Below are 10,256 nucleotides of genomic sequence, written 5' to 3'. Positions count from 1 at the left end.
TTATTTCTTAAGTCTTTGTATTTAACATAAGCAGGTAGATATTAATTATTTTCTTCTTCAATAGTGTCTCCAAGCAAGAGAAGTTTGTTATTTTTGGGGTATCTACACTTTAGGTTTTCTATATATGGTTAACTCAACAGTGCACATCCCCTCACATGACATGCTTGAATTTTCTGACCATTTGCAAATTTCAAAAATCATCGGCTTCAATGGTATATGGGGAATTCAAAGCTAGCTTTAACAAACTACCGGTTGTTTCCATCCAATTCTAAAAATATCATAATTATAAAATTTTACTATAAAATGGGTTTTATTTCCGTTTAATCCTCTTTCTATAGCATGTGCTGTTATATATATATATATATATATATATATAGCTCATGTTTTTATGTCAAAGCTAGCTATGGCTTCACCATTAAAATAGCCTTAAGTTTCTTCTTCCTTTGTGTTTTATTCAAGGGTTTTATCAAAGATCACAGTCAATAAGGTGCTTCAACCTGAAAAAAATCTGACTTCACCGCAGCAGCAAAGTCTTTCATATGCCTGGAGCCCCGCGGCAACTGGACAACGAGCCCAAGAAAATGCGGGGAAAGGCAGTTTCAGGGAAAGCCATTTTCGTATTATGTCTTACTAGCTTTCTTGCAGGATCACTCTTTACTAGCCGAACGTGGACTAGTCACACTGGTACTTCTCATAACAAAAATCATCCAACTGGTCCACCCATTCCAAAGCTTGCTAGCAATAAGTTGGGAGAAGTAGCCCGTGGCTTTGATCACAAACGTGTAAGTTTCAGCTCAACTAAACTTTAGAACTCAATTCAGATCTTAGAATTTCTTGTAACTCCATTGATTACAGAGAATGGCTCAAGGAAAGGCAGATGATATCATGGGAGAGGTTTCAAAAACTCACCAGGCTATCCAGTGAGCTTATTTTTGTATAAAACCTCCTGCTGCTTTTCCGTAAATGCAATCTAATTATGTTTATGTGCCAACAACTGTACATAGGTCTCTTGAAAAATCAATTTTAAGCTTGGAAATGGAACTGGCGGTGGCTCGTATAAGTCAAAATACTGTTGGACGACATTCCATGGAAAAGACATCATCTAATCACACATTGCAGAAGGCTTTTGTGGTTATAGGAATTAATACAGCATTTAGCAGCAGGAAAAGAAGAGACTCCGTTAGAGAAACATGGATGCCTACAGGTCTAACATCGACCTCCTTCCTATATATTTATTTGATCCATTACTTTACCTTCAAAGAGATAACAGGCGGTTAATTACAGGAGAAAAACTGAAGAAATTGGAGAAAGAAAAAGGAATTGTTATAAGGTTTGTAATAGGGCACAGTGCAACGGCAGGTGGGGTACTTGATAAGGCTCTGGACAAAGAAGAGGCAGAGTACAAGGACTTTCTAAGGCTGAAACATGTGGAGGGCTACCATCAACTGTCCACCAAGACCAGACTCTATTTCTCTACTGCTGTTTCCATATGGGATGCGGAATTCTATGTCAAGGTGGATGATGATGTCCATCTGAATTTGGGTAACTACCATTTCTCTCTTTAATTTAATCGCTTTCCATCAGTTATGCAATATTTGTTGGTTTTTTTTTTTTTTGGCCAAAACATAAAAGAATTCAATGTTCATTTGTTCGTTGAGGTACGCTGGCCAGCACGCTTGCAAAGTATCGATCCAAGCCCAGAATCTACATAGGATGCATGAAATCTGGACCAGTTCTGTCGCAGAAGTAAGTTATTGATATGAATTCCACTAAAAATATTTAAAAAAAAAAAATCTGATTTTAGAATGAATTTGTGAAATATTTGAATGGCAGAGGGATGAAATACCACGAGCCAGAGTACTGGAAATTTGGAGATTCTGGAAACAGGTATTTCAGACATGCCACTGGACAAATATATGGGATCTCCAAGGATCTGGCTGCCTATATTTCCATCAACTCGTGAGTGCACCTGTCTTTGTTTTTTTTTTTTTTTTAATTAAGAAGTATGATAATTGAGAATTGAAATGAAACATCTTTTGTTGGATGCTGCATGGCACTGGCAGGCCCATTCTGCATAGATACGCCAATGAGGACGTTTCTTTGGGGTCATGGTTCATTGGCTTAGAAGTTGAACACGTCGACGACCGTTCCATGTGCTGTGGGACCCCTCCAGGTATGCAAATTTCTTCCCCCTTGGATCCTTTGATACGATGCAAGTGCAACCCTGGACGTTGGGCTTAAAAGAATGCCTGCTGATGTTGTGTTTTTTGAGTCAGACTGCGAATGGAAGACACAAGCAGGGAATATATGTGTGGCATCGTTTGATTGGTCGTGCAGTGGAGTATGCAAGTCGGCTGAGAGAATGAAATATGTGCATGACTCTTGTGGAGAAGGAGATGGTGCAATTTGGAAAGCTGATATCTAAGCTTGGCACTATATGAAATGTATTTCTTGAAGATATATATATATATAGAAACAAGCCAATTAGGGTCTAGCTAGAGAGTTTGATACATATATATATATATATATATATATATATATATATATTGCTTTTGCCTATTTCTATCCTGATGATCTTATCAATTATCACACTTTTGTTGACAATATATAAAAGAATAAAGTCAGAAGTATTGGTTTATCCAGAAAAAGAGAGGTTCATACACAAATGAAAATGGTACTCTATGATATATCTACCGTAAACATGATCACTGTATAAAACCAAAGATAGGAAAACGCGGTCACACGTTTCACTAAATTAAGTCTCCAATGGTTGTATATAATATATAGCCTATATATAGCCTAGTTCATTTCTCTTGATAACAAGGAGATAAGTCATCTAGAAGATAACACTCTGAAGGTTCTAAGAAAAGAAAACAAAAAACTAATGAAAAGGAAGAAATTGGATAATCTATTTGGGTTCAACTTTTGCAGAGAGTGTGTATCCACCACTGTAGTCGAAAGCATCGCTATCATTTACATCCTTTTTAGGTAAAGCATCACCATAAGGATGTCTAAGAGAACCTTTTGCAGCTCCAAAATCAGTGGCAGATGACGAGGCAGAAGTAGTTGAGTTTGTGTTCATCCCATCATTTTGCAAAATGGTTTCAATGGCCTTTACCACCTCGCTCATTGTTGGACGGTCTGTAGCTGAATCTTCAACACATTGCATTGCCAACTCCAAGAATTTACCAAATCCTAGAAGATTTCCTGTGCTTCTGATGCTTGGATCCATTAACTCCCTCAAGCCATGATACTCTTCATCCTTCTTATCCATCATTGTTCGCACTTCACGCACAATATACTTACATTTCTCGATAGGTTGCTTAGCTGTTATAAGTTCAAGCATTACCACACCAAAACTGTAAACATCACTCTTCTCAGTTAATTGTTGGGTCATGTAATATTCAGGATCTAGATAACCCTGCAACAAAATATATATCATTTAAGAATTAGAGAAATAAAATTCCACATATTTCGAAACTCTGAGTGGATTCATATTGAAGAATATTATTGATTTCTAAATACAGAAGAACAAATCTGATGCACCATTTTTTGAACGGCCAGCCAAGAACAAATTATTATTAAATGGGAATCAACAAGAGAAACGATATAGTTAATAAAGTTTGGAAATATTAACGGAACCTGTTTGATTATCTCTTTATATATATATATATATAAATAATTTAACATGTTTGATTATCATATCATACTAGCTAGGATGAAGCATATATAAAATTGCAGCAATATGTCATACTAATTAAGATTCCAATAAAACTGTGATCCTTTTTTGAGTTTCCATTTATGTCCCTTTTTGTCATCTCTTCTTCTCTTGATATGGATATAATCGGAGTATGTTTAAAGGTACTCACTAATGTGCCTTTAACTTGGGTTGAAACATGGCCCTTTGAACTGTCTGATACCAGCTTCGACAATCCAAAGTCTGCAACCTTTGCTGTTAAATTTTCATCCAGCAAAATATTGGTGGACTTAATATCTCTGTGGATAATTGGAGGATTTGCAAGCTCATGTAGGTAAGCTAGCCCTCTTGCCGAGCCAAGGGCTATCCGGAGCCTCCTTTTCCAGTCAAGGTAAATGCCAGATCTCCCTACAACACGTCTTTCCATGTCAGATATCAAAAGAGGTGGCCGTGAAGCTACTGCATCATTAATTAGTGCACTTCCCATGGAGTTCCCATAAGGCACATAAATGAATCTCTAGATTAAAATTTAAAACAAGAAATACTGGAAGACTGATCTATAAAGGTGCAGATGATAGCCTGTTGCTAAGATAAACATCAAATTTTCAATGCTAAAGTCAGGTTGTCTTTCCCTTGATTAAGGCATCAATTTTATGGACCAAGTTAAATTTTCTAATCATGTCACATTTTACAACTGCCGCATAAGGTAAACTTACCTGACAGGCTCTCCCGAAGTGTTCCATTGGCCATAAATTCGTAAACCAGCATTTGTTCTCCTTGTTCAAAACAAAACCCAACAAGACCAACAAGGTTTTTGTGATGAACTCTTGAAAGCAATTCAATTTCAGTCTTGAATTCAAGCCCACCCTGCATTGATCCATGCTGAGCTCTTTTAATTGCCACTGCTTGTCCATCAGAGAGCATTCCTCTGTATACCTGCAGAGGACATGAAGGCTATCTCAGCAATTGCAAACAGTAATCCATAAATCTCTTATCACAAACTTGGACATTTACCTTTCCATACCCCCCAAATCCTAGTTCATTACTTTCAGAAAAATTACTGGTGCACTTCCTAAGTTCATCATAAGAAAACCACCTTGCTCCTTTCAACTGTGGTGCACCACCACTGTCTTTGCCACTTGGTGCCCAGGATGCTGGAAGATATAGAAGATCAATGCAGAAGTAAACAATTTTACAATGCCACATACCTGTTCCTGCCCCAAACAGCTAAATTGGCAGGAAAAATAGTGATTTCAAGTATTACTTACCAAATGGTCTACTCAACCCAATAGCTTTTTCTGCACGTTTCTTTTGCCAAACAGCATATATTCCAATTCCAAAGAGGCTTAGAACTAATACGACTGCACCAATTGCTACAGCAATGATTACTCCAGTGCTAACGGAAGTTCCATGTAAGGCTGATGCATATTTTTTATTTGAAATGTCAATCCATCTCTTATAGGGTAAGATCAAAGTTATAGTGTTAATAGTAAAGTTAAAGTTACCTGGGAAAGTATAGGGAGAAGCAATAAAATAGTAGGGTCCAAACTCGGGTGGAGGCTTGTAGGTTTGATTACTTAAATCAAATCCAATTCTCTGAACTTCGGATCTATTGAAGTATTTCCCATTTGATGGAAAGAGTGCCAGCTGGATCTGAAGGTAGTCATCAACATTGAAGAATGGATTCTGAAGAAAAACTGAACCAGGCGTTAGCCCCAATTTGACCCAAAGGCTCATTTCTAATGAATGGAACACATTCACATTGGACAGTTCCCTGAACATTGGTCCTCTGAAATACAATGTTCCTTCAAATGGATAGGCACATTCACAACTTTGAGGGCTAGGCTTCTGATCAATGGGACATGATTTACTTCCACAATTAGCTAGGCTGGTGGAATAGGGTTTTGTATTTAGTTGCTGAATCTGACAGTAATTAGTATTTGAGAGAGCAGCTGTGCAGACGGGATTGCCTATAAGTCTGAATCAAATAACATTGACAAATAAATACGGTGGGGAGAAAATTATCTCAAGCTGACCAAAATTAACACCCATGAAATGTCTTACATTATCGTATTTGTGTATCCAGATCCTAGAGTTATTGAGGAAATCTGATTGTTCTGCAAATCAACAAGTCGAAGTTGAGTGCCAACAGTGTCACCCAAGTTCAATGTGCCATTAAAGGCATTGTTTCGAAGTTTCCTGTCAAAAGATCAAGATAATCTGAATTGAACCATGCACCTTCTCTTTTCTTAAACGATAAGCTTTTAAAATAGCAACTCTGGATTCGAGTCAATACTTACACTTGCTGTATCTGTGGGAAGCTAAAAAGCTTTTGTGGTACAGGCCCTTGAAGTGATCCGTGTTCAATAACACTGCACATTGTGAAATTTTGCATGAGTTTTCACAACAGTTGAAGGAAGACTCAGATTGTTTTTTGTTGACTAATTACGCACAGAGTGGTGAGTGATGATAAGGTTGAGAACCAAACTGGAGCTTCTGTTGGGTCAAATGAATTGTTACTAAGATCCCTGTAAAATTAGATGGATCAGGATTCATTACTATGGAAACACATAAACCATCATACCTGAAGAATGAAACTCCCATTCCATTGACTTACAAATAATTGAGGGTATTCATTGAGGTTAAGTCTGGTAGAGGGCCAGTAAGATTATTGTGTGCTAAATTCCTGAAGGCACGCAAAATGTGAGTCAGGAAGTAAGTTGATTACCCACAATATAATCAAAATGAAAAGGTGAAAAATAAATACCCACAATTCATTGATGTTTGTAAGGTTGTTCAGATTTGCAGGGACCTCTCCTGTCAAAGCGTTTCTATCAAGCCGACTGTTTTGGATTGGAAAGGTGTGCATTGCCATTAATGTTAAGGGACGAAAATTGATGAAGCAAAGTAAAGCCGCAAAGGAAAGAAAATTATGTTTAGGGATTCTTCACTCACAGAACCTCAAGAGTCTGAACCTGTCCTAATGTGGACGGGATGTTCCCAGTAAATTGATTACCATCAAATAGACTGTCATTGCAAAACTACAAACCATTAGGAGGAGTTCTGCCGTACAAACTAAATTGATGGATGAATGGTTACCAACTTACATGTGTATTAGTACCATCTCAGAGCTGAAAAGTTTTGGGGGAAGGGTACCTGAAAGCTTATTTTTATTGAAATGGCTGCAAGTTCACAAAAATGATGCTCTTATTTGGTCAATACTAAGTGATCTGAACACAACCAAATAACAATCAGGTACTTTCATCCTTACCTTCCACAATGAAGGTAGGTTGGAAAAATAAACTTACAAGTGTTTAGCCTTTAAAAGGAGGTCCAATCCTGGGGAGTTGGGTATTGAAACTGGGATAGTTCCGATCAGTTGATTGTCAGCCAGATCTAGCCAGTAGAGCTTAGAGAGCTTTCCCAAAGAGGGAGGAATTCTACCAGTGAAATTATTTGAATTCAGGGCCCTGCAAATAAGGGTAGTTTTGAAATGAAAAGGCATAAGGGGTTAGAATTTACTATGGCACTGTATATATAGTTTTAGTGGTACTATGGCAATTCTTACAAGAAGGATAACTCTGCAAGATTTCCAAGCTCCTGTGGAATATTACCAGTGAAGCCACAGCCAGCAAGGATTCTGAAAAATAGAATACCAAAAGGAAAGTAAGAAGAAGATACACATTCATATCATAGGGGCACAGTTGGAGCAGAAACTTGGATTCATCAAATCAGTAAAGTGGCAATCTTACAGGATATTCAGCTTTTCCAAATCCCCCAGTCGTGGAGATAGAGAACCTGTGAGATCCCGATTAAATGACAGGTCCCTACAGTTAAATAGTTTTAAAAGTGAGGAAAAGCTAATAGATGTGAGTGAGAATTGTTTATAGACCAAGGGAGCAGCAAAAATCCATGTTGACTGTTCTTTATGTAGTAATCCTGCGAGTTCAGTTGAAAACTTGATGCCGGTATTTATGTTGCTTCAAAGAAAAAAATGGTGAGAACGAAACTCACAAGGATCTCAATTCGATTAGTCCCCCAATGTCACCACTTAGTTTCCCTTTAAGGCCCATGGTTGATAATCCCCTGAGAACACACAAGTAAATGGTAATGAACACTGGAAGTAGTTACAAATTTGAGAACAAAACATCATAAGAAGCCCACATTCAGCTTCGAGAAACAGAAACACCCACTGTTATATGATACTCACAGTGCAGTCACCCTTGAGCTGTTGCACGTGACTCCTTCCCATGGTGCTCCACAAGGATCATTTGACTTATCCCAGCTTGGTGGTGTATTTTGCCATGAATCCTTCAAAGATTGGAGAGCAGCAGCTGCAAAAGTACATTTTTATATCAACAAATTGGTTATATTCCCAACCATCTCAGTAGTGGTTCACAGCTAAAGCATATTATCAGAACAAGTGACCAATGAATAAACTTTTGTCTGAAGCTACCACAGAAAATATCATTCAATGGAAGCAGTGCTCAGCACATGGATGTAGAATTAACACCTTGTTCAGAGCATAGGAAAGCAGAAAATTTTTTTTTGGCCAAAAGAAAGAAATGGGAATTCAGAATCTAGACATTCTATCAAGTGAATAAAAATATATATCAAACAGCAGGAACAGGCGAAGATAGTTAAACTAAAGAAATGAAGAGGAAGGATATGGTAGTTACCATCGCGAGGGTCCGTAACAGCAGAAATGAGTGCAATATCTGAAGAAAAGAATAGCATGAATAAGAGCAATGAGATGGATGCCATGGCTGCAACTTGGCTCTTGCTCTGCTCTGCTGTGTTTTAAGCTGCACAGTCACTCATGTTCAACCAAAAAAAAAAACACGCATGCATAATTTGTTGCTTGTGTGTTGTGCCAAAATATACGAGATGATGTAGTAGCTGCAGCAGCAAAAGAGAAAAAGGCAGTGGGCAATTTGGCTATGGCCTACCCTTTCTGTTCATTACTTCCTTTAATTGATTTGCCTTAGCTTTGAAGCTAATTTAATAACCCCAACACTAACTTAGAACAAAGCAAAAGCTATCATCATCACATTTTCTTCTTTTTCATTGCTTTATTTCAGGGTAATTAAAGAAAAACTATCATTTTCAGTGTGGTTGAGTACTTCATTGCAAAAACTCTTTAACACCTGAAAAAGTGCCAAAACAGTAACCAAATTCCGTTTAACATGTTTCCTCAATAAGCTTGCTGGCTGGCTGGCTGGCCTACCAATGACTATCTTTCAGAGCAAAGCGCATTCTTATCTTTTTACAACGGCTAATGGGTTTAAAGAAAGAAAGGATTTTAATTATTTACAATAATTATTGCTTGCTGTGGAATGGATCACATTAATTTCCATTGAAGCAACTCAATGTTTGTTAATTTCGCGGTAGGTGCAGAGGGTCCCATTCCTGCCCCATTCGGCGCATGCTAAACCTAATGCTAATGCTAATGCTAATGTTTTTCTCAATTCTAGGTGTAATTTCACCGTCTTCTTCTTTTTCTTCTTTTTACAAACAAAATCCAATGAAAAATATATTTCATCTTTTACCTTTTTTCCTTTTCATTTTAACTCTTCAATTTTTTCTCAAATTTTATTTGTTTATGTATTGGATTTTTATTCATGTGCGAAGGACAATGCCAAAGAAGGAAGATTTCTGAAAATTCAAACTCAAATATGACCAATAATATTCGGAAGTCGGAACCATAAAATTAACAATTACCATGAGCATATATCATTTGCAGCACAATTAAAATAAAGAGTTAAATATATATTTGACCCTTAAATTTTAAAATTTTTATTATATTGGTATCTAAAAAATTTTTCTATCACATTGATACTTAAACTTTCAAATTATTATCACTGACGTTAGTCAATTTTATTGATATCAAATCAATATCAATAAGATATTGACATATATCAAAAAATTCAATCAACACCATATTATTATTGTCACGTTTGCATATAAAAGAAAATTTCAAAAAAATTTTAAAAAATTCTCAAAAAATATTAAAAATTTTTATAAAATTTTCTAAAATTTTTAAAACTCCAACAAAATTTTAAAAACTTAACAATTCTAAACAAATTTTAAATTTTCTAAAAAAAAATTCTAAAAATTTTAAAAAATTATAAAATATTTTTTAATTTTTAAGAACTTATTAAAAATTCTAAAAGTTTTAAAATTTTTTAAAAATTTTAAAAACTTAAATAAGATACTGACACATATCAAAAAATTTCAATCAGTGCCACATTATTATTGCCATATCTGCATAAAAAAGAAAATTTCTAAAAATTTCTAAAAAATTTTTTAAAAATTTTAAAATTTTTAAAAGTTCAAAATTTTTTTTAAAACTTAAAAATTCTAAACAAATTTAAAAAGTTTGAAAAAATTGTAAAATATTTTAAAAAATTTTAAATTTATAATTCTAAAATATTTTTAAAAACTTTTTAAAATTCTAAAATTTTTGAAAAATTCTAAAATTTTAAAAACTTAAATAATTCTAAAAAATTTTAAAAATGATGACAAATTTTAAAAAATTTTTAATTTAAAAAATTTATAA

General features: G+C 35.5%; 2 protein-coding genes across 2 annotated transcripts; one reads left to right on the top strand and one right to left on the bottom strand.

Annotated features, from left to right (window-relative positions):
• The first annotated feature begins 393 nt into the window (after positions 1-393).
• On the top strand, positions 394-2,648 carry LOC111315060 (putative beta-1,3-galactosyltransferase 8). Its single transcript, XM_022916680.2, has 8 exons — positions 394-782; positions 856-920; positions 1,005-1,204; positions 1,285-1,542; positions 1,659-1,746; positions 1,834-1,959; positions 2,064-2,173; positions 2,277-2,648. Exons 1-8 carry the CDS (start codon positions 540-542, stop codon positions 2,423-2,425), a joined length of 1,239 nt encoding a protein of 412 aa, XP_022772415.1. The 5' UTR covers positions 394-539; the 3' UTR covers positions 2,426-2,648.
• LOC111315807 (leucine-rich repeat receptor protein kinase HPCA1-like) lies at positions 2,609-8,548 on the bottom strand. The gene is made up of 19 exons (XM_022917832.2): positions 8,377-8,548; positions 7,908-8,031; positions 7,712-7,783; positions 7,450-7,524; positions 7,266-7,337; positions 7,006-7,167; positions 6,805-6,879; positions 6,653-6,724; positions 6,469-6,540; positions 6,315-6,383; positions 6,151-6,225; positions 5,998-6,069; positions 5,762-5,896; positions 5,203-5,675; positions 4,966-5,115; positions 4,712-4,851; positions 4,414-4,633; positions 3,870-4,105; positions 2,609-3,421 (listed from the first exon to the last, which is right to left on the bottom strand). Exons 1-19 carry the CDS (start codon positions 8,459-8,461, stop codon positions 2,909-2,911), a joined length of 2,892 nt encoding a protein of 963 aa, XP_022773567.2. The 5' UTR covers positions 8,462-8,548; the 3' UTR covers positions 2,609-2,908.
• Between the last annotated feature and the right edge of the window lie 1,708 nt (positions 8,549-10,256).

The sequence above is a fragment of the Durio zibethinus genome, chromosome 20 (assembly GCF_047325235.1).
Source record: "Durio zibethinus cultivar Kanyao isolate XHJ-2024 chromosome 20, ASM4732523v1, whole genome shotgun sequence".
Taxonomy (NCBI): domain Eukaryota; kingdom Viridiplantae; phylum Streptophyta; class Magnoliopsida; order Malvales; family Malvaceae; genus Durio; species Durio zibethinus.
Note: the sequence above shows the minus strand (reverse complement) of the source record. Positions and strands in the feature narration are given on the sequence as shown.

What these genes read in the sequence shown, in the direction of transcription:
- LOC111315060 (XM_022916680.2), top strand. Translation starts at nt 540, where the DNA reads ATGCCTGGAGCCCCGCGGCAACTGGACAACGAGCCCAAGAAAATGCGG. An exon ending in AAAACTCACCAGGCTATCCA is followed by an intron (nt 921 to 1,004) that starts GTGAGCTTATTT and finishes AACTGTACATAG; the next exon opens with GTCTCTTGAAAAATCAATTT. An exon ending in GTGCTGTGGGACCCCTCCAG is followed by an intron (nt 2,174 to 2,276) that starts GTATGCAAATTT and finishes TTTTTGAGTCAG; the next exon opens with ACTGCGAATGGAAGACACAA.
- LOC111315807 (XM_022917832.2), bottom strand. Translation starts at nt 8,461, where the DNA reads ATGGCATCCATCTCATTGCTCTTATTCATGCTATTCTTTTCTTCAGAT. An exon ending in TTCTCCCTATACTTTCCCAG is followed by an intron (nt 5,116 to 5,202) that starts GTAACTTTAACT and finishes AATATGCATCAG; the next exon opens with CCTTACATGGAACTTCCGTT. An exon ending in TGGGTTGAGTAGACCATTTG is followed by an intron (nt 4,852 to 4,965) that starts GTAAGTAATACT and finishes TATATCTTCCAG; the next exon opens with CATCCTGGGCACCAAGTGGC.